Here is an 18984-nt window from a genome sequence, read left to right on the forward strand (position 1 = left end):
GGGGTTGTGGGTAAGGGAGATATAATTTAACTGTGGTGCTCTTTGCCACCTCCTGCTGGCCAGGAGTGATATTTCCAACAGTAATTACTCAAGCCGTGGACTCACCATATCTTAGGAAACAAATATTTCATATTTCATATTCCAATGTTCTTCACATAGATGAATATGTTCTATTTATTCAGAAATATATATTTCTATATATATGATGGTATTTGGTACTATATGTACTGTATATATTTGTTTCATGAAACGGCTAACCAGAGCTCTTAAGGACACAGCAATCATTCTAGTGCTCAAGTGAACGCATTTACTTTCTAATATGAGCGATAAACCTGACACGCACAAACACTCATGATAAACCCCTTTTTGCTTGCGCATAACTGTTAATGTGCCACTCATAATCTGGCATTTAATGTTCAAAGGTTTAATAGGTAGAAACCAGATGAACAGATTAATTAATGTTTGTAAATAATTTTAAATTATTTTGAGCATTGAAGAAGAGTGCTTATTTATCAATTTAACAGAATTCTGAGTTAACACATATGTGATCTTCTGATTCATTTTCTAAATTATTCCAGTCAATAGGTTGAGCTAATGGCGCCCATTTAACAAGCTCCGTAGTGAGCTTGTGGGCCCGTGTTTCTGGCGAGTCTTCAGACTCGCCAGAAACAGCAGTTATGAAGCAGCGGTCACAAAGACCGCTGCTCCATAACCTTGTCCGCCTGCTCCGAGCAGGCGGACAGACATCGCCGGAATTCAACCCGATCAGGTACAATCGGGTTGATTGACACCCCCCTGCTGGCGGCCCATTGGCTGCGAGTCTGCAGGGAGCGTCGTTGCACCAGCAGCTCTTGTGAGCTGCTGGTGCAATGCTGAATACGGCGAGCGTATTGCTCTCCGTATTCAGCGAGGTCTGGCGGACCTGATCCGCACTGTCGGATCAAGTCCGCTAGACTTTGTTAAATAGAGGCCAATGTATAAATTAGTAAACCTACTCAAATTACACAAATAATAAAAACAGGAAATCTAGTTAAAGATGACAACAATCTATAAGAAACAGTTGTTTCACAGTGTCCTCATGGGTATTTATATAATCCTACTACTAAGAAAAATATAAGCGTTTATGGTCAACACAACAGTAAAACATGGCAGCTAAATGATTACATTTTGTTGGTGCCAGTTTAAGAGGCTTGAATATAGTTTTTTTTATCTTCATCTATAATATAAATTGATGCAATTCAAATAAAAATTCCATAGAATTTTATGCAATTTTATAAATCAATCAATACACACCACATATTCAATGAAAATACCTGATGGCAGACGTGTGGGTTGCTGCTGACCTTCTGAAGAAGATTCTGTTTTTTTGCTTGGAGGTAACTCTATTGAACGGAGTATAAATGAACCAGTCCATTGTCCATACTTAGTGGTTTTCACTCCATTTCTTTCAGATTCATCATAGCTGTCTTGACCTGGCTTTTTCTCCAGTATCATAGCTCCTCCTTCATCTGTGATTAATCCTAAATGGATTCCAGCACGGCAAATTGATGAGTCCTATGGGAAAATAAAACTTATAAAGTGAGTACATGTCTCCTGAAGTGTATGTCCATGTACTGTTTATGGTTAAATCATAATTCACCAAAGTAGCTGAAAACATTTAGCTTTTCTCTTACATCTGTGTAGATGTTAGTTCCCGAAACTTTTCCTTTCTTATTCAGACATTCTGCTGGGCATATAACTCTAAAGAAGAAAATTGCACAGTGTTGTATTTGTGATTGATCCCCACAAATATGAAAACTTTAAAAAAGATTTTTTATTAAAATGATATCTTTAAAAACGTTTAAAAATGACCACATTGAAACATTTTTTGCAACCAAAATGATAATGCATTTATGGAATTTTAAAAACATTATTTTAGGTAATTTAACTTATTTTCCTGTTATATTTATTTCACTTTTCAAAAATGTATCTATTACAGTTGTTTCTATTATAAGAAGTATCTGCCCCAAAGAAGACCCTTTTAAAAATTATTATTATTATTATCGGTTATTTGTAGAGCGCCAACAGATTCCGCAGCGCTAAAATAACTTACATTGCCACTGGATCAGGTATCTGCCTGGCTGATGTGTCACATGGAGACTGAACTATAATAAGACATGAAAACTTTTCACATATCTTAAATGTTAAAATACAGAACACAGAAAGTAAATATTATGTTTAGTGCGGTACAATTTGTTGGAGATTTAATTTCAAAATATGATTAAACTAAATGCAGATTATAGTATTTTTGTATGGTTTTATACAAGAACAAAGATAAGAATTTTTCTGGTTCTCTTTACCCCTCCCCAGACTAGCAATGCTTCCGCTCCATGGTCCGTATAAGTAATAAATCGGAGGTAAAACCCACTGATGGGACAGACAAGCTGCTGAGAAGCCCCAGCACAAGCCCCTGATTCCCCAGCAATCTTCCTTTTCACTTGGTCTCCTAGGGAAAAAGAACATCCCGGTTTCCTTCCCAGAAACAAAGAGAGCAGCTTCTAAGTTATTACTTATATGAGCCTTGGAGCGGCAGAATTGCTAGGCTGGGGAGGGGAGAAGGGAACCGACAAATTCTTATCTTTGCCTTAGTAAACAGCCAGTGCTATAGACTGCTTTTATAGCTATCTATAAACAGTGTGTAAAGAGCAGGTGTTCTGTTGAAAACTCCAATCTGACGTCACTTCCGGTATTTCCATACATCTTGTTGGCCGTGTCCAGTGAGTCACAGGATTCACAACCAATCAGATAGGCCCTGTAATCGCCTATCTTCACTATCTATTTTGCCTCTGCCTGGGGGTTCAAGGGGGACGAAGCCCCCCTTGTAAACCTCAATCCCCAAGGTTTACTTGGGGTGTATGCCAAAGGGTCTGCGGTGGCCCCCCAGACAGAGGCAAAACAGATATTAAAATAAAAGAGTCACCGGAAGTGACGTCAGATTGGAGTTTTTGACGAATTGGAGTTCTCGACAGAACACCGGCTGTGTGTGTGTGTGTGTGGGGGGTGTATTATGGCTGTATTCAAAGCTTATCAAGGCTGCTAAAATCAGGAAACTTTATGCTCATTTTTAACTAATTCAGCAGCACATTTTTTATTAAGTGTCAATGGCAAATTTTCGCTATACATATTTCTCTATCAAATTATTGTATTTTCATTTTTGTCTATAATGTCCTTTAAAGTTATCTGCTAATACTTAGAAATCCTTATTGAAACAAAATTCTCAGGTTCTGTTACATTATTGGTTGATTGACTAAATCATAAGCAAATTCTCTAGATTTATTGTTTAGAATTCTTTGAAATATTTTAGTAAATGAAACAGAAAATCTACATGCAGTAAAAGGGAAATAAGTTTCTGTGAGACATTTTTCTGTTATATGTGATTAGCTTGCTAAACATTAGGGGAATTTCAAATATTAAATAAACTCTATTTAGTAATAAAGGAAAGCTTGTTATCAATAGTTAATATAGGCAAGTATCTTTAGTAAAAAAATATTAGTAAAAATTAATACTTTTCAAAGTGAAAGAAATCTCTCTATGCATGCAGCCCAACAGTTTGTATACAGCAATTATTGCACTGTATTATAAACATTTATACTATATTATAATTTGTGTGTGAGACTTTGTTAGTTTGTGGACAGAGTGCATGAGATAGCATGTGTGTGTGAGAAAGACAAAGCAAGTGAGTGTGTGTGTCTGTGGCTGAGTCAGTGGGAGTGTGTGTGAGAAAGAGAGGTGTGTGTGTGTGTGAGAGGTGAGAGAGTTGTAAGAAAGAGAGAGTGTGAGGGACTGTATACGAGAGAGAGAGATGATTTGTTTGAGTGGAAGAGAGTTTGAGTGAGGGGGAGAGAGATAAAGAGAGGGAGTGCCTTAGTGAAGGGGAGTTGGAGAAAGATGGGGGAGAGTGTAAGAAAGAGAAGAGTGTGAGAGAGATGGGGAGGAGTGTGATAAAGAGTGTGGAGAGTGTGTGTGTGTGACAGAGAATGTGTGTAAGATCGGGTGTGTAAGAGAGAGGAGTAAAAAAGGAGAGGAGTGTGTGCGAGAGAGGGAGAAAGAAAGTATGTGTGAAAGGAGTGGAGTGTAAGAGAGGGAAGAGTGGGAGAGTGAGGGGGGATGTGTGTGAGAGACAGTGTCTGTTTGTGTGTGAGAGAGAGATAGAGAGAGATTGTGTGTAATAGCGAGAGTAAAGCATGTGTGATTAGAGAGGGAGAGAGTGTGTCAATGTACTATTTTGTGTAGGTGTATTAATACCTTTATAACATTTTCAAGATTATACTCATGGTTAAAGTGTACCCACATTTTAGACACTTGGCACAGTTTTATTATTATTATTCATTATTTATAAAGCGCCAGCAGATTCTGCAGCGCTGCCCATGGGTACAAGGATAAAAGTACAATGGAGAAACAATACAATAATAGACAACATTTTACAGACAAATACAGGGGGAATAAAGGGCCCTATTCCCGTGGGAACTTACAATCTAGATGGGTAGGAGGATGGGAAACAGGAGGTGGGCACTGCAAAGGTGAGAATGATATTAGTGATGAGATAGATGAGGGCAACTGTTAGGTAATTGAAGTTAATTTGTTAATGAGGTGGGTGATAAGCTTCCCTGAACAAAAAGGTCTTTAGGGAACGTTTAAAGGAGGAGAGGTTAGGGGCAAGTCTGACAGCTCGAGGAAGTGCGTTCCAGAGGGTTGGTGCCGCACAAGAGAAGTCCTGTAGTCTAGCATGAGAGGAGGTGATGGTAGAGTACGCAAGAAGCAGGTCATTGTTGGATCTTAGGGGGCGGGCTGGAGTATATATGTTGATGAGTGAGGACAGGTAGGGTGGGGCAGCATTGGTGAGGGCTTTGTAGGTCAGGGTGAGAATTTTGAATTTAATTCTGCCGTGAATGGGGAGTCAGTGAAGGAACTCACAGAGAGGTGCAGCAGAAACTGAGCATCGAGAGAGGTGGATTAACCTTATGTATTTAGGACGGATTGAAGGGGAGAGAGGCGGGAGAGTGGGAGGCCAGATAGTAAGTTATTACAGTAGTCAAGTCAGGAAATTATCAGGGAGCAGATAAGCTGTTTAGTAGTTTCAGCACTCAAAAACAGACAAATTTTTGAGATATTCCATAGGTGGTTGCGGCAGGATGAAGAGAGCAATTGGATATGGGGAATGAAGGACAGATTTGAGTCAAGTGTGACTCTGAGGCAGCAGACTTGGGGTGATGGGGAGATAGTGGTGCCACCAACAGTGATGGAAAAATTAGAAACTGGAGAAGAGTTAGAGGGGGGGGGGGATTAGAAGTAGTTTGGTCTTGGACATGTTTATTTTTAGGTGGTAAGAGGCCATCCAGGAGGAAATGCCAGATAAGCAGTCGCTGATGTGAGAATTGACAGAAGGAGAAAGTGCAGGGGTGGAAAGGTAGATCTGGGTATCATCAGCATAGAGGTGATCGTTGAAGCCATAGCTGTTTGATGAGTTTACCCAGTGAAGAAGTGTAAATAGAGTTTGAAGTTTGATAATAGAAGACAATTGGAAAGCCTCTAAAACTACATGCTCCATCTGAATCATGAAAGTTTATTTTTGACTTTAGTGTGCCCCTTTAAGACTGCACAGGAACAGTGCAATAATAAATATCCTATACCTTGCATATGTAGACAATTTAATACAGGTATTTCAATCCATCAAAAAAACAACTAAAAACAAAAACTAAATAGCCTTAACCTCCTGAAAATCAATTTTAGCTTATCTTCAATGTTAATAGACACAATAGTTGCTCTTATGTTTTATTTAGCATAAACAATACTGCATTTACTATCTCTCATGTTTGCATTTTTGAAGATACGGGGGGTAGATTTACCAATGTCTGTCCGACATGATAAGCATACGCTGTCGGCATTTATCATTGCACAAGCAGTTCACCAGAACTGCTTGTGCAATTCCGCCCCCTGCAGATTCTCGTTGTTGAAGAGAATCCCTAGGTAAGCAGTGTGCACATTTCTGGACATATGTCAGCAGTTTTGTAAGAACGTATAACACTGCAACACAGTGCCCAAAAAATATGCAGGCTCCTGAGCCGATCTGCTTTTCAACAAAGGATGGCAAAAGATTAAATTTGATAACAGAATAAAAAGTATTTTTTTTAATTGTACATTTTGAATTCTTACAATTCTAACCCTTGAAAGATTATAAAATAAATACATATTATTATCAGTTATTTGTAGAGCACCAAAAGATTCCTCAGTGCTATAAACATAGGTATGATATGCAAGATAGCATTTATAGGTGATAAATGGGTAATGCTTTTCAATCGACACCACAGATTCAATGAAAAATACCTGATGGCAGACGTGAGGGTGGTTGTTGAGTAGATGTAGTTGGGATATCAGGAACTTCTTCAGAAGATTCTGGTTTCTTGCTTGGTGATGAATCTAATGTACGGAGTACAAATGAAGCAGTCCAACGTCCATACCTAGTTGTTTTCACTCCATTTCTTATAGATTCCTCATAGCTGTCTTGACCTGGCTTTTTCTCGATTATCATAGCTCCTCCTTCATCTGTGATTACTCCTAAATGGATTCCAGCTCGGCAAATTGATGAGTCCTATGGAAAAATAATACTCATAAAGTGAGAGCATGTCTTCTTTTGTTTATACTCAAATCATGACTCGCAATGATCTAAATCTAATGCGGTTAACTGAATTGGGATTGTCTCTTACGTCAGTGTAGATATTAGTTCCCCAAACTTGTCCTTTGTTTTTCAGACATCCTGCTGGGCACATGACTCTAAAGAAGAAAAATGAACTGTGTTGTCATTTTCAATGATCTCCACAAATATGAAAATATTTAAAATATTTAGGACTAGATTACAAGTGGAGTGCCATTACAAGTGGCTGGTTATTGCTACTGCAAGCTCGCGGTAGCAATTTGCGCTCTGAAAATTAACCAGAGATTAGATCTCTGGTTAATTTTCTAAAAGTGCCCAAATACCCTCAAAATAGAGGGCATTATAGTTTTTTATTTAAAAAAAACGTAGCATTTTTTTATAAAAATAGCTGCACTAGACAGCTTTGGGGCTTTAAAATTGGTGGGAGTGTTGAAAAAAATGACACTGAAAAGTGCCTTTACATTGTGGTCTATGGGAACTGTTTATAATATATAATATAATAATAGAAAATTACTAAACCCCCTAACCTAACACCCCCTACATTAACCACAATTACCTAAAATTAAAAAATACTAAATTACAATTAAAATAAAAAACCTAACATTACTTTTAAAATAAAAAAACAAAGTTTAAATTAATCTAAAATTACAAAAAAGTCTAACATTACAGAAAATAATAAACCAAATTATCAAAAATAAATAAATTAAACCTAATCCCTATGAAAATAAAAAAGCCCCCCCAAAATAAAAACACCCCCTAATCTAAACTAAACTACCAATAACGCAAATAAAAACATAAAAATAAATTTTAAAAAAGCTTAAGTCTAACCCCCACATAGGTACTCATGGTTCCTGAAGTTCGGCGGTGAAGTCTTCTTCCAAGAGGCGACATCTTCTTCCATCGCGACAACCTCTTCTATCTTCATCCAGGACCGCAGAATTGAAGACCGGTTACAGAGGAACTGAAGACCGACGACCGCAGAACTGAACACCGGCGACCGAGGAGCCATGGAGTGTGGAGGATCCTCTTCGTACAATCACAGTCGTAAACTGAATATTGAATTTAAGTTACGCGTTTAAATATAGCATACCTTGCATTCCTATTGGCTGATTTGAATCTTTAAATTCAAATCAGCCAATAGGATGATAGCTACTGAAATCCTATTGGCTGTTCAAATCAGGCAATAGAAGAGGTCGCTGCGATGTAAGAAGATGTCGCAGCTTGGAAGAAGACTTCCCCGCCGGACTTTAGAAACCGTCAGTACCTATCTGGGGCTTAGATTTAGGCTTTTTTTAATTTTTAAATTTTTGATATTTTATAGATTAGGGATTTTATTGGGCGGTAAAAGAGCTGAATGCCCTTTTAAGGACAATGCCCATACAAATGCCATTTTAGGGGCAATGGGTAGCTTAGGTTTTTTAGTGTTAGTATTTTTTATTTTGAGTTTTTTTTTTTACTGTTAGGGGATTTTTTTTTTTTTTTTACAGGTAAAAGAGCTGTTTAACTTAGGTCAATTCCCTACAAAAAGCCCTTTTAAGGGCTATTGGTAGTTTAGTATTTGTTTAGGGGGTGTTTTTATTTTAGAGGGGCTTTTTTATTTTCATAGGGATTAGGTTTAATTTTTTATTTTTGATAATTTGGTTTATTATTTTCTGTAATGTAAGACTTTATTATTTTTTGTAATTTTAGATTACAGGTGGCCCTCATTTTACAACGGTTCAATTTACAGCGTTTCAGAATAACAACCTTTTTTTCCAGTCATGTGACTGCTATTGAAAAGCATTGAGAAGCAGTGCATTTATTAAAATAGCCAGTAGGTGGAGCTGTCCGCTTGTGTTGCAGCAAAGCCAAGCAGGCTGAAATTAATCAGTTTAACCAGACCTGAACTATCAAGCAGATTTCAAAGGAACAAGATCTTCCTGTCTATAAATCAGTCCAGATTGGAATGCATAGAAAGAACTGTTTGCAGAAAAATGCAAGTGAAGTCTGTGTTGTGTGATTATTTTATTAGGTTATAATGCTGTTTAGCAAATGTTTTTGTTCATTTAACTTAGTTTATTTATATATTCTGTGCTGTGTGATTATTTTATTAGGTTTATAATGTTGTTTAGCATTTAAAGTATTCATTTCAAAGCTTTAAAAATAATGTATTAGGTGTTACTTATGACAATTTTGAGAGGGGCCTGGAACCTATCTCCCTCACTTCCCATTGACTTACATTATAAACTGGGTTTCAATTTACAACGGTTTCGATTTACAACCATTCCTTCTGGAACCTAACCCCGGCGTAAACTGAGGGCTACCTGTAATTTAATTTAATCTTAGTTTTTTTTTAAAAGTACTGTTAGAATTTTTTATTTCAATTGTAATTTAGTATTTTATGTAATTTGGGGTTAATTTAGGGGGTGTTAGGTTAGGGGGCTTAGTAATTAAATTACGCCTAGATTACAAGTTTTGCGCTATATAGGGTGCAAATCAAACGCAACAAAAGTTGCTCTATTTCACCCTCCATAGCGCTGCCATTACAAGTTTCTAAAAAGCCACCTTGTGTGTGCGATATGGTGGCGATCAGCTCCATACCGCACAAAATCCAAGGGCTGAAAATACACGCTCGTGCACGCTTTCCCCATAGCCATCAATGGGGAGAGCCTGTGAGAAAAAAAACTAACACTTAAAGTGCGGAATGGCGATCAATCGATTCAATCAGCCAATCAGATTTTTCTACCTTAATTCCGATTGGCTGATAGAATCCTATCAGCCAATCGGAATTCAACGGACGCCATCTTGGATGACGTCATTTAAAGGAACCTCATTCGTCGGGAAGTCGTCGTGCCGGATGGATGCTCCGCGGCGGAGGAGCGAAGAAAGAAGATTGAAGATGCCGATTTGCTTGAAGACATCGCCGATGGAAGAAGACTCTCTGCCGCTTGCTTCAAGACATCGCCCGGATGGAAGAAGACTTCACTGCCGCTTGCTGGAAGACATCGCCCGGATCGGATGAGGAGTTCGGCCCGGCTGGGTGAATACAAGGTAGGGAGATCTTCAGGGGGGTAGTGTTAGGTTTATTTAAGGGGGGTTTGGGTTAGATTAGGGGTATGTGGGTGGTGGGTTGTAATGTTGGGGGGTGGTATTGTGTTTTTTTTTTCAGGCAAAAGAGCAGTTTTCTTTGGGGCATGCCCCCACAAAAGGCCCTTTTAAGGGCTGGTAAGGTAAAAGAGCTTTGAACTTTTTTTAATTTAGAATAGGGTAGGGAATTTTTTTATTTTGGGGGGCTTTATTATTTTATTAGGGGGCTTAGAATAGGTGTAATTAGCTTAAAAATCTTGTAATCTTTTTTTATTTTTTGTAATTTAGTGGGGTTTTTTTTTGTAATTTAGTTTAGTTTATTTAATTGTATTTTTAGATAGATATTTGTAGTTTATTTAATTTATTGATAGTGTAGGTGTATTTGTAACTTAGGTTAGGATTTATTTTACAGGTAATTGGGTAATTATTTTAACTAGGTAGCTATTAAATAGTTAATAACTATTTAATAGCTATTATACCTAGTTAAAATAATTAACAATTTACCTGTAAAATAAATATAAACCCTAACATAGCTATAATGTAATTATTAATTATAGTGTAGCTATCTTAGAGTTTATTTTATAGGTAAGTATTTAGATTTAAATAGGAATATTTTAGTTTATAATATGAATTAGATTTATTTAATAAGAATTTAGTTAGGGGTGTTAGGGTTAGTTAATATAGTTTATATAAATACTATATATAAATACTATAGTAACTATATTAACTATATTAACCCTAATATAATTAGGGTTAATATAGTTAATATATATAATGTAATAACTATATTAACTATAATATACTTAGGGTTAATATAGATAATATAGCTGGCGGCGGGGTAGGTAGATTAAATTAGGGGTTAATAATTTTAATATAGATGGCGGCGGTGTAAGGGGTTCACATTAGGGGATAGATCAGTTAGATGGTGGCGGTTTTAGGGGCTCACAGTAGGGGGTTAGTTTATGTAGATGGCGGCGGTTTAGGGGTTAAATACTTTATTAGGGATTGCGGCGGGGGATCGCGGTTGACAGGGAGATAGACATTGCGCATGCGTTAGGTGTTAGGTTTTATTTAGCAGATCGCGGTTGACAGGGAGATAGAGATTGCGCATGCGTTAGGTGTTAGGTTTATTTAGCAGCCAGTTTAGGGAGTTACGGGGCTCCAATAGTCAGCATAAGGCTTCTTACGGCTGCTTTTTGTGGCGAGGTGAAAATGGAGTAAGATTTCTCCATTTTCGCCACGTAAGTCCTTACGCTGTATATTGGATACCAAACTGCTCGGGTTTGGTATACCTGCCTATGGCCCAAAAAACTACGGGCGACGGCAGAAATATACGCGCGTAACTTCTAGGTTACGCCGTATATAGGGTACCAAACCCGCGCAAATATTGGCGTCGCCGACTTTTGCGGGCGACGATTTTTATCGGATCGACCCCCTGGTAACTACAGGCCAGTTAGTTTAACTTTAGTAGTAGGAAAATTAATGAAAAGTCTCTTAAAAGAAAGAACTATGACTTACATAAAGACAAACAATTAAAGGGACAGTCTAGACCAAATATTTATTCTTTATAACTTATTGTTGCATACCAGACAAGCATCTTGCAAAGGGTGCCACTACTATAAGCTTGTAAGAAGTATATGAAACTTTTAAATAATAATCGTTTGTTTGTAACTGAAAATGGTCACCAAGCTCCGCCCACAGCTTTCTTCTTGTCCAGTTAGCTTTTTTCTTGAATGACAGTTTAGTAGTGCACGTTTAATATTTTTCAGTTAGCTATTTCAAATTGCACTTATGCAGTGTTTTTTTTCTCAGCCAGAAATGCAGGGGACATTTATTGCAGGCGGACCGGCATCATTTCCTGCAAATAGTGATAGTTTTTGTGTCTTTCTGTTTACTTTTTAATTGTGATTTTTTTACCTACTGCAAGTGATAATTAAAATATAAATAATCTTTATATTCTCATGGTAAAAAAATGTATCTTACTCAGTTATTGATTTATGTTATTATTAATAAAGTCTAATAATGTTTAGCTCCTCATTACTTATGAATGTTATAAATCACTGTTGTCCTGATCTCATGGTCTGTGCAGGCACTAGGGATGGGCGAATGTGCAAATTTTCGAATTTCGAATGTAGAACGAATGTTATTACCGAAATTCGAATTCTAAATTCGAATGTCGATAAGAACGAATATTCTTAAAAATTCGAAAATCGAATGTTATTTACAGTTTTCGAATGTCACTTTCGAATTCGAATGTTTATAATTATATCGAATGTCTACATTCGAAATTCGAATTTTTCGAATTCGAATATAAATTCGAATTTTTCGAATTCGAATATAAATTCGAATTTTTCGAATTCGAATATAAATTCGAATTTTTCGAATTCGAATATAAATTCGAATTTTTCGAATTCGAATATAAATTCGAATTTTTCGAATTCGAATATTGCATAATTCGAATATTACATTTAAAAGCATTAGAAATACTATTACAATCTAAATTCGAATTTTTCGAATTCGAATACACGTATTGCATAATTCGAATATTATATTTAAAGAAAAAGCATTAGAAATACTATTACAATCTAAATTCGAATTTTTCGAATTCGAATATTGCATAATTCGAATATTACATTTAAAGAAAAAGCATTAGAAATACTATTACAACCTAAATTCGAATTTTTCGAATTCGAATACACGTATTGCATAATTCGAATATTACATTTAAAGAAAAAGCATTAGAAATACTATTACAATCTAAATTCGAATTTTTTCGAATTCGAATACACGTATTGCATAATTCGAATATTACATTTAAAGAAAAAGCATTAGAAATACTATTACAATCTAAATTCGAATTTTTCGAATTCGAATATTGCATAATTCGAATATTACATTTAAAGAAAAAGCATTAGAAATACTATTACAACCTAAATTCGAATTTTTCAAATTCGAATACACGTATTGCATAATTCGAATATTACATTTAAAGAAAAAGCATTAGAAATACTATTACAATCTAAATTCGAATTTTTCGAATTCGAATATTGCATAATTCGAATATTACATTTAAAGAAAAAGCATTAGAAATACTATTACAATCTAAATTCGAATTTTTCGAATTCGAATATTGCATAATTCGAATATTACATTTAAAGAAAAAGCATTAGAAATACTATTACAATCTAAATTCGAATTTTTCGAATTCGAATACACGTATTGCATAATTCGAATATTACATTTAAAGAAAAAGCATTAGAAATACTATTACAATCTAAATTCGAATTTTTCGAATTCGAATATTGCATAATTCGAATATTACATTTAAAGAAAAAGCATTAGAAATACTATTACAACCTAAATTCGAATTTTTCAAATTCGAATACACGTATTGCATAATTCGAATATTACATTTAAAGAAAAAGCATTAGAAATACTATTACAATCTAAATTCGAATTTTTCGAATTCGAATATTGCATAATTCGAATATTACATTTAAAGAAAAAGCATTAGAAATACTATTACAATCTAAATTCGAATTTTTCGAATTCGAATATTGCATAATTCGAATATTACATTTAAAGAAAAAGCATTAGAAATACTATTACAATCTAAATTCGAATTTTTCGAATTCGAATACACGTATTGCATAATTCGAATATTACATTTAAAGAAAAAGCATTAGAAATACTATTACAATCTAAATTCGAATTTTTCGAATTCGAATATTGCATAATTCGAATATTACATTTAAAGAAAAAGCATTAGAAATACTATTACAATCTAAATTCAAATTTTTCGAATTCGAATATTGCATAATTCGAATATTACATTTAAAGAAAAAGCATTAGAAATACTATTACAATCTAAATTCGAATTTTTCGAATTCGAATACACGTATTGCATAATTCGAATATTACATTTAAAGAAAAAGCATTAGAAATACTATTACAATCTAAATTCGAATTTTTCGAATTCGAATACACGTATTGCATAATTCGAATATTACATTTAAAGAAAAAGCATTAGAAATACTATTACAATCTAAATTCGAATTTTTCGAATTCGAATATTGCATAATTCGAATATTACATTTAAAGAAAAAGCATTAGAAATACTATTACAATCTAAATTCGAATTTTTCGAATTCGAATATTGCATAATTCGAATATTACATTTAAAGAAAAAGCATTAGAAATACTATTACAATCTAAATTCGAATTTTTCAAATTCGAATATTTTCGAATGTAATCGTAAAATTCGAAACCGAATATTCGAAAATCGAATGTTAGAATGTTATGTAAACATTCGAAATTCGATTCGAACGAACGAATGTGTTAAAATTCGTGCCGTTTTTCGAATGTTGCGAAACATTCGCCCATCCCTAGCAGGCACACACATATCTGCACCTTCCCTTCATATAAGACCAGATTATGGTTGGAGCACTATTGTTTTTGCGCAAGCGATATTGTGTTTTCGCACTCGTTTGCAAGCAACTTAAATTGCGCTTGTATTACAATTTTAAAGTAAATGATAACACTTGAGGGCATTCACGATTTACACTATGATTACCGCGACCTCAGAGGTCTGGTTAACTGTTTTGCGAAACTAAAAAGTTGCACAAAACACATAAAAATGACATTACAAAGTACAGTTACACTTATAATAACACCATCTCATAAAAATGATTCACAAAAAATATTGCACAAAAAAGTTATAAGGGCTCAAAGAAATATGGTCTCAGAAAAAAAAACAGGCAAAGGGCTTTAACATAGATATACATACATACACTTGTTTAAATATTTATGTGTATATACTTTTGTGAGATACTGTATGTGTGTGTGGATATATATATATATATATATATATATACACACATATATACACATATATATATACACACACATACAGTATCTCACAAAAGTGAGTACACCCCTCACATTTTTGTAAATATTTTATTATATCTTTTCATGTGACAACACTGAAGAAATGCCACTTTGCTACAATGTAAAGTAGTGAGTGTACAGCCTGTATAACAGTGTAAATTTGCTGTCCCCTCAAAATAACTCAACACACAGCCATTAAATCTAAACCATTGGCAACAAAAGTGAGTACACCCCTAAAAGGAAATGTCCAAATTGGGCCCAATTAGCCATTTTCCCTCCCAACTTGTATTTTTTCTGGCATATGCACCCTGGCAGATGCAATGCTGTTGACAAGGAGTGCAATTCCTATTTGGACATTTTATATATATATATATATATATATATATATATATATATATATATCACTAAGTGGTTATCGGTCACTCAGTGGTCACTAAGTAAATACTAGTCACTCTATTGTGACAGAGTAAAATTCAGTCACTCTGTAGTCAATGGTTATCTGTCAATCAGAGGTCATTCAGTTATTAGACATAACATCATTACACTTAGCAACAGCTGCTTAATCTTTCACTTTAATCTTATAGAAACCTCAATCTAGTAAGAGTAAAATTTAGTCACTCTGTAGTCAATGGTTATCTGTCAATCAGAGGTCATTCAGTTATCACCGGTCTCTCAGTAGTCACTGGTCACTCAGTGATAACTTAGTGGTGAAAGGTCACTCAGTGGTCACTGTTCACTCATTGGTTATTGGTTTCTAAATGGTCAATGAGTAAATAAGTCACTCTGTGGTCACTCAATGGCTACCAGTCACTCCGTGGTCATTTAGTTATCACTGGTCACTCAGTGGTCACCAGTCACTCAATGATTACTTAGTGGTAAATCAGTGGTCAAAGGTCACTCAGTGGTCAATGGTCACTCAGTGGTCAATAAGTGGTAAAAGGTCACTCAATGATCATTCAGTGGTCATTCAGTGGTAACTGGTCACTGAGTAGTCACTGGTCACTCTGTGGTCACTCAATGGTAACTGGCCACTCAGTGGTCATTCAGTTATCACTGGTAACTAAGTGGTCACTCAATGGTCACAGGTCACTCAATTGTTCACTTAGTAGTAACTCAGTGGTCAATGATTACTCAGTGATGACCATTCTGGTTTAATCAGTGGTCATAGGTCAATATGTGGTCATTCATTTTTTTATCGGTCACTAAATATTTACAGATAACTCAGCGTCATCCATATGTTGCTCAGTGGTCACTCGTTATTCATCGGTCAAACACTGATTACAAGTTATTATTCATGCAACGAGCTGATTGATTGGAGAATAATAGTACAATCAATTACATGATTGCATAAAAATGCCTCAATTTTTTTTTTAAATGGCAGCATGCCAAAAAATAAATAAACATTAAACAAATACAATTGGCACCAGTGCTGCAAAAACCCTCCTAAATGCAGAGCATCACTTTCCTTGCTCTAAATCAGGTCCTGGAATAACTATAATGCAAACTATCTAGGAAATGGTGTACAGGAAGCCCTCAGTTTACGCCGGGGTTAGGTTCCAGAAGGAATGGTTGTAAATCGAAACCGTTGTAAATTGAAACCCAGTTTATAATATAAGTCAATGGGAAGTGAGGGAGATAGGTTCCAGGCCCCTCTCAAAATTGTCATAAGTAACACCTAAAACATTATTTTTAAAGCTTTGAAATGAAGACTAAACAGCATTATAAACCTAATAAAATAATTACACAACGCAGCATATATAATTAAACTAAGTTAAATGATTAAAAACATTTGCTAAACAGCATTATAAACCTAATAAAATAATCACACAACACAGACATCACTTGCAAACAGTTCTTTCTATGCATTCCAATCTGGACTGATTTATAGACAGGAAGATCTTGTTCCTTTGAAATCTGCTCGATAGCTAAGGTCTGGTTAAACTGACAGCTCCACCTACTGGCTATTTTAATCAATGCACTGCTTCTCAATGCTTTTCAATAGCAGTCACATGACTGGAAAAAAAGGTTGTTATTCTGAAACGGTGTAAATTAAACTGTTGTAAAACGAGGGCCATCTGTATATTAGATATAACATCATTACACTTAACAATAGCTAATCTTTCATTTTAATCTTATATAAACCTTAATCTACTATTCACCAACAAGTTGTTATTCCTTACCTATTATCCACACCAACATAAATTAAAAATATAAGATGATATAAATTATATATCTGCTCACTCTTTATTTGTACTTGAAGAGACCGTTAGAATGAAAAGATAGCAGATATATTAGCATAAATTTTAATATGCAAATGAAACTACCCAAAAATGCTTTGCACATAATAACAGGCTGTACTTAACAGATTCTTTTAGACCTATTTGATACATTTTTAGTTTTAGGATCTGAATATCCTCAAAAAATGTTCAGGGTGATATGAAACACCAAAATAAAAAACAAAATTTTGGAGAGGATCTATAAGCTAAATAGGAGGAAATCATATCTAGTAGCAAGTTTGTATACTACTGTAGTTTCAATTATTTTACCAGTTAAGTCAGGGATTGATAGCTTATAGATTGATATATATATATATATATATATATATATATATATATATTTATTTCCTTTTCCATTTCCGTATACACACAATGTTACTTTTTCTTATACTGTGATAATTGCGGATTTCTTAAAGGGACACTGAACATAAATGTTTTCTTTCATGATTCAGATAGACCATGACATTTTAAGCAACTTTCTAATTTTCTCCTATTATCAAATTTTCTTTAGTCTCTTGGTATCTTTATTAGAAATGCAAGAATGTAAGTTTAGATGCCGGCCCATTTTTGGTGAACAACCTGGGTTGTCATTGCCGATTGGTGGATAAATTCATCCACCAATAAAAAAGTGCTGTCCAGAGTTCTGAACCAAGAATAAAGATTAGATGCCTTATTTTTCAAATAAAGATAGCAAGAGAACAAAGAAAAATTGATAAAATTAAAATTGATCGGAGTAAATTAGAAAGTTGCTTAAAATTGCCTGATCTATCTGAATCACGAAAGAAAAAATTTGGGTTCAGTGTCCCTTTAATCATGTTTAGATATCATAGCATGTACAGTACTATGAAGCGTGATGCTATAGCAAGAAGGTGAGGTATTCAAAACTAATTCTATTTTAGCAACAATCCATTTTCAGTATTGATAGCTTCTGAAATTCTATATATTAATCAACTAATGGTCTTTTTTATTGAAAAATAAATGTTTACAATTTACAAAGCAAGGAAATATAAAACATATGTAAAACATAGAGCAAATAATAATAATACAGTCCAATACATTTAATGAAATCTGAACTAATGGTCATTTAATATAACAATATACGCTACAGCATTATACAAAAGTATAAGTTCACATTTCAAAGATGTGAAGTTTATCTAATTCACTCTTTATTTTACTTGAGGAGACTAAGACTGAATATAAATATGCAAATAAAAACTATCCACAGAGGCTTTGCAAGTAAAAATATGCCCTACTAAACAGACTTTTAAAGCTATTTGATATTTTCAAATTTGTGAGCTGATTATAATGCTTAATAAATGTTCTGATTGATATGAATCCCTAAAATATAACTAAAACATTTTTTTAGAGCGAATCTAAAGGGGGAGACCAATATTTAGCAGAAAAAAAAGTCTGTTTAGTAGAGCCTGTTGTTACATGCAAAGCATCTCTGGGTAGTTTTAATTTGCATATTTAAAACTTATGCAAATGATTTCTAGTCTCTATCCATTCTAAAAGTCTCCTCAAGCAGAATAAAATGTGAGCAGATATATAAGGATTAGCAACATTAATTTCAAAATTGGAGGCTGACTCAATGTTTATTAAAAGTTCTGGATCATATAAAGCACTGTCTCAAATTGAAAAAAAATCTAAATGGGGAGACCAATATTTAGCAGCAATAACATATTTGATCAATAAATGTTTTGAGTGACATGAAGCACTAAAAAAAAATCAGTTTGGAAAAGATCTACAAACTAAAAAGGGAAAAACCAGCAACAAGGTTTTGTATAATCTACCCCAACATATTTTGACAGCTATATGGTTAAATATTTATAGATAAATTAGTTTGCAATAATCCAAGACTTTATTCATTAAAATGAAACCTTAGATAGATGTGAGGAATAAACACTTCAGCAAACATACCAATCTTTCACTGTTGAGTTAAACTTTAACCATCATTCATTCTATTTTAAAACAAAAGACATTAGAGCTTAAAGAACTACGTAGGAGTTAATATAATTATATATCTATTCATTCTTTATTGAACTAGAGTGAAAAGATGCATAC

The 18984-nt window shown here is 34.4% G+C and overlaps 1 protein-coding gene across 1 annotated transcript in view; it reads right to left on the bottom strand.

The window, feature by feature from the left end:
- The window catches only part of LOC128640692 (mucin-12-like), a 195408-nt gene that overhangs the window by 134192 nt on the left and 42232 nt on the right, over positions 1-18984 (bottom strand). Inside the window, exons 42-46 of the mRNA XM_053693121.1 lie at positions 6744-6810; positions 6364-6628; positions 2093-2144; positions 1674-1740; positions 1314-1554 (exon numbers count right to left, since the gene is read on the bottom strand). Of these exons, the coding sequence (XP_053549096.1) occupies positions 1314-1554; positions 1674-1740; positions 2093-2144; positions 6364-6628; positions 6744-6810 (692 nt within the window). The remainder of the gene's footprint in view (positions 1-1313; positions 1555-1673; positions 1741-2092; positions 2145-6363; positions 6629-6743; positions 6811-18984) is intronic.

This window comes from Bombina bombina, chromosome 10 (assembly GCF_027579735.1).
Source record: "Bombina bombina isolate aBomBom1 chromosome 10, aBomBom1.pri, whole genome shotgun sequence".
NCBI lineage: Eukaryota > Metazoa > Chordata > Amphibia > Anura > Bombinatoridae > Bombina > Bombina bombina.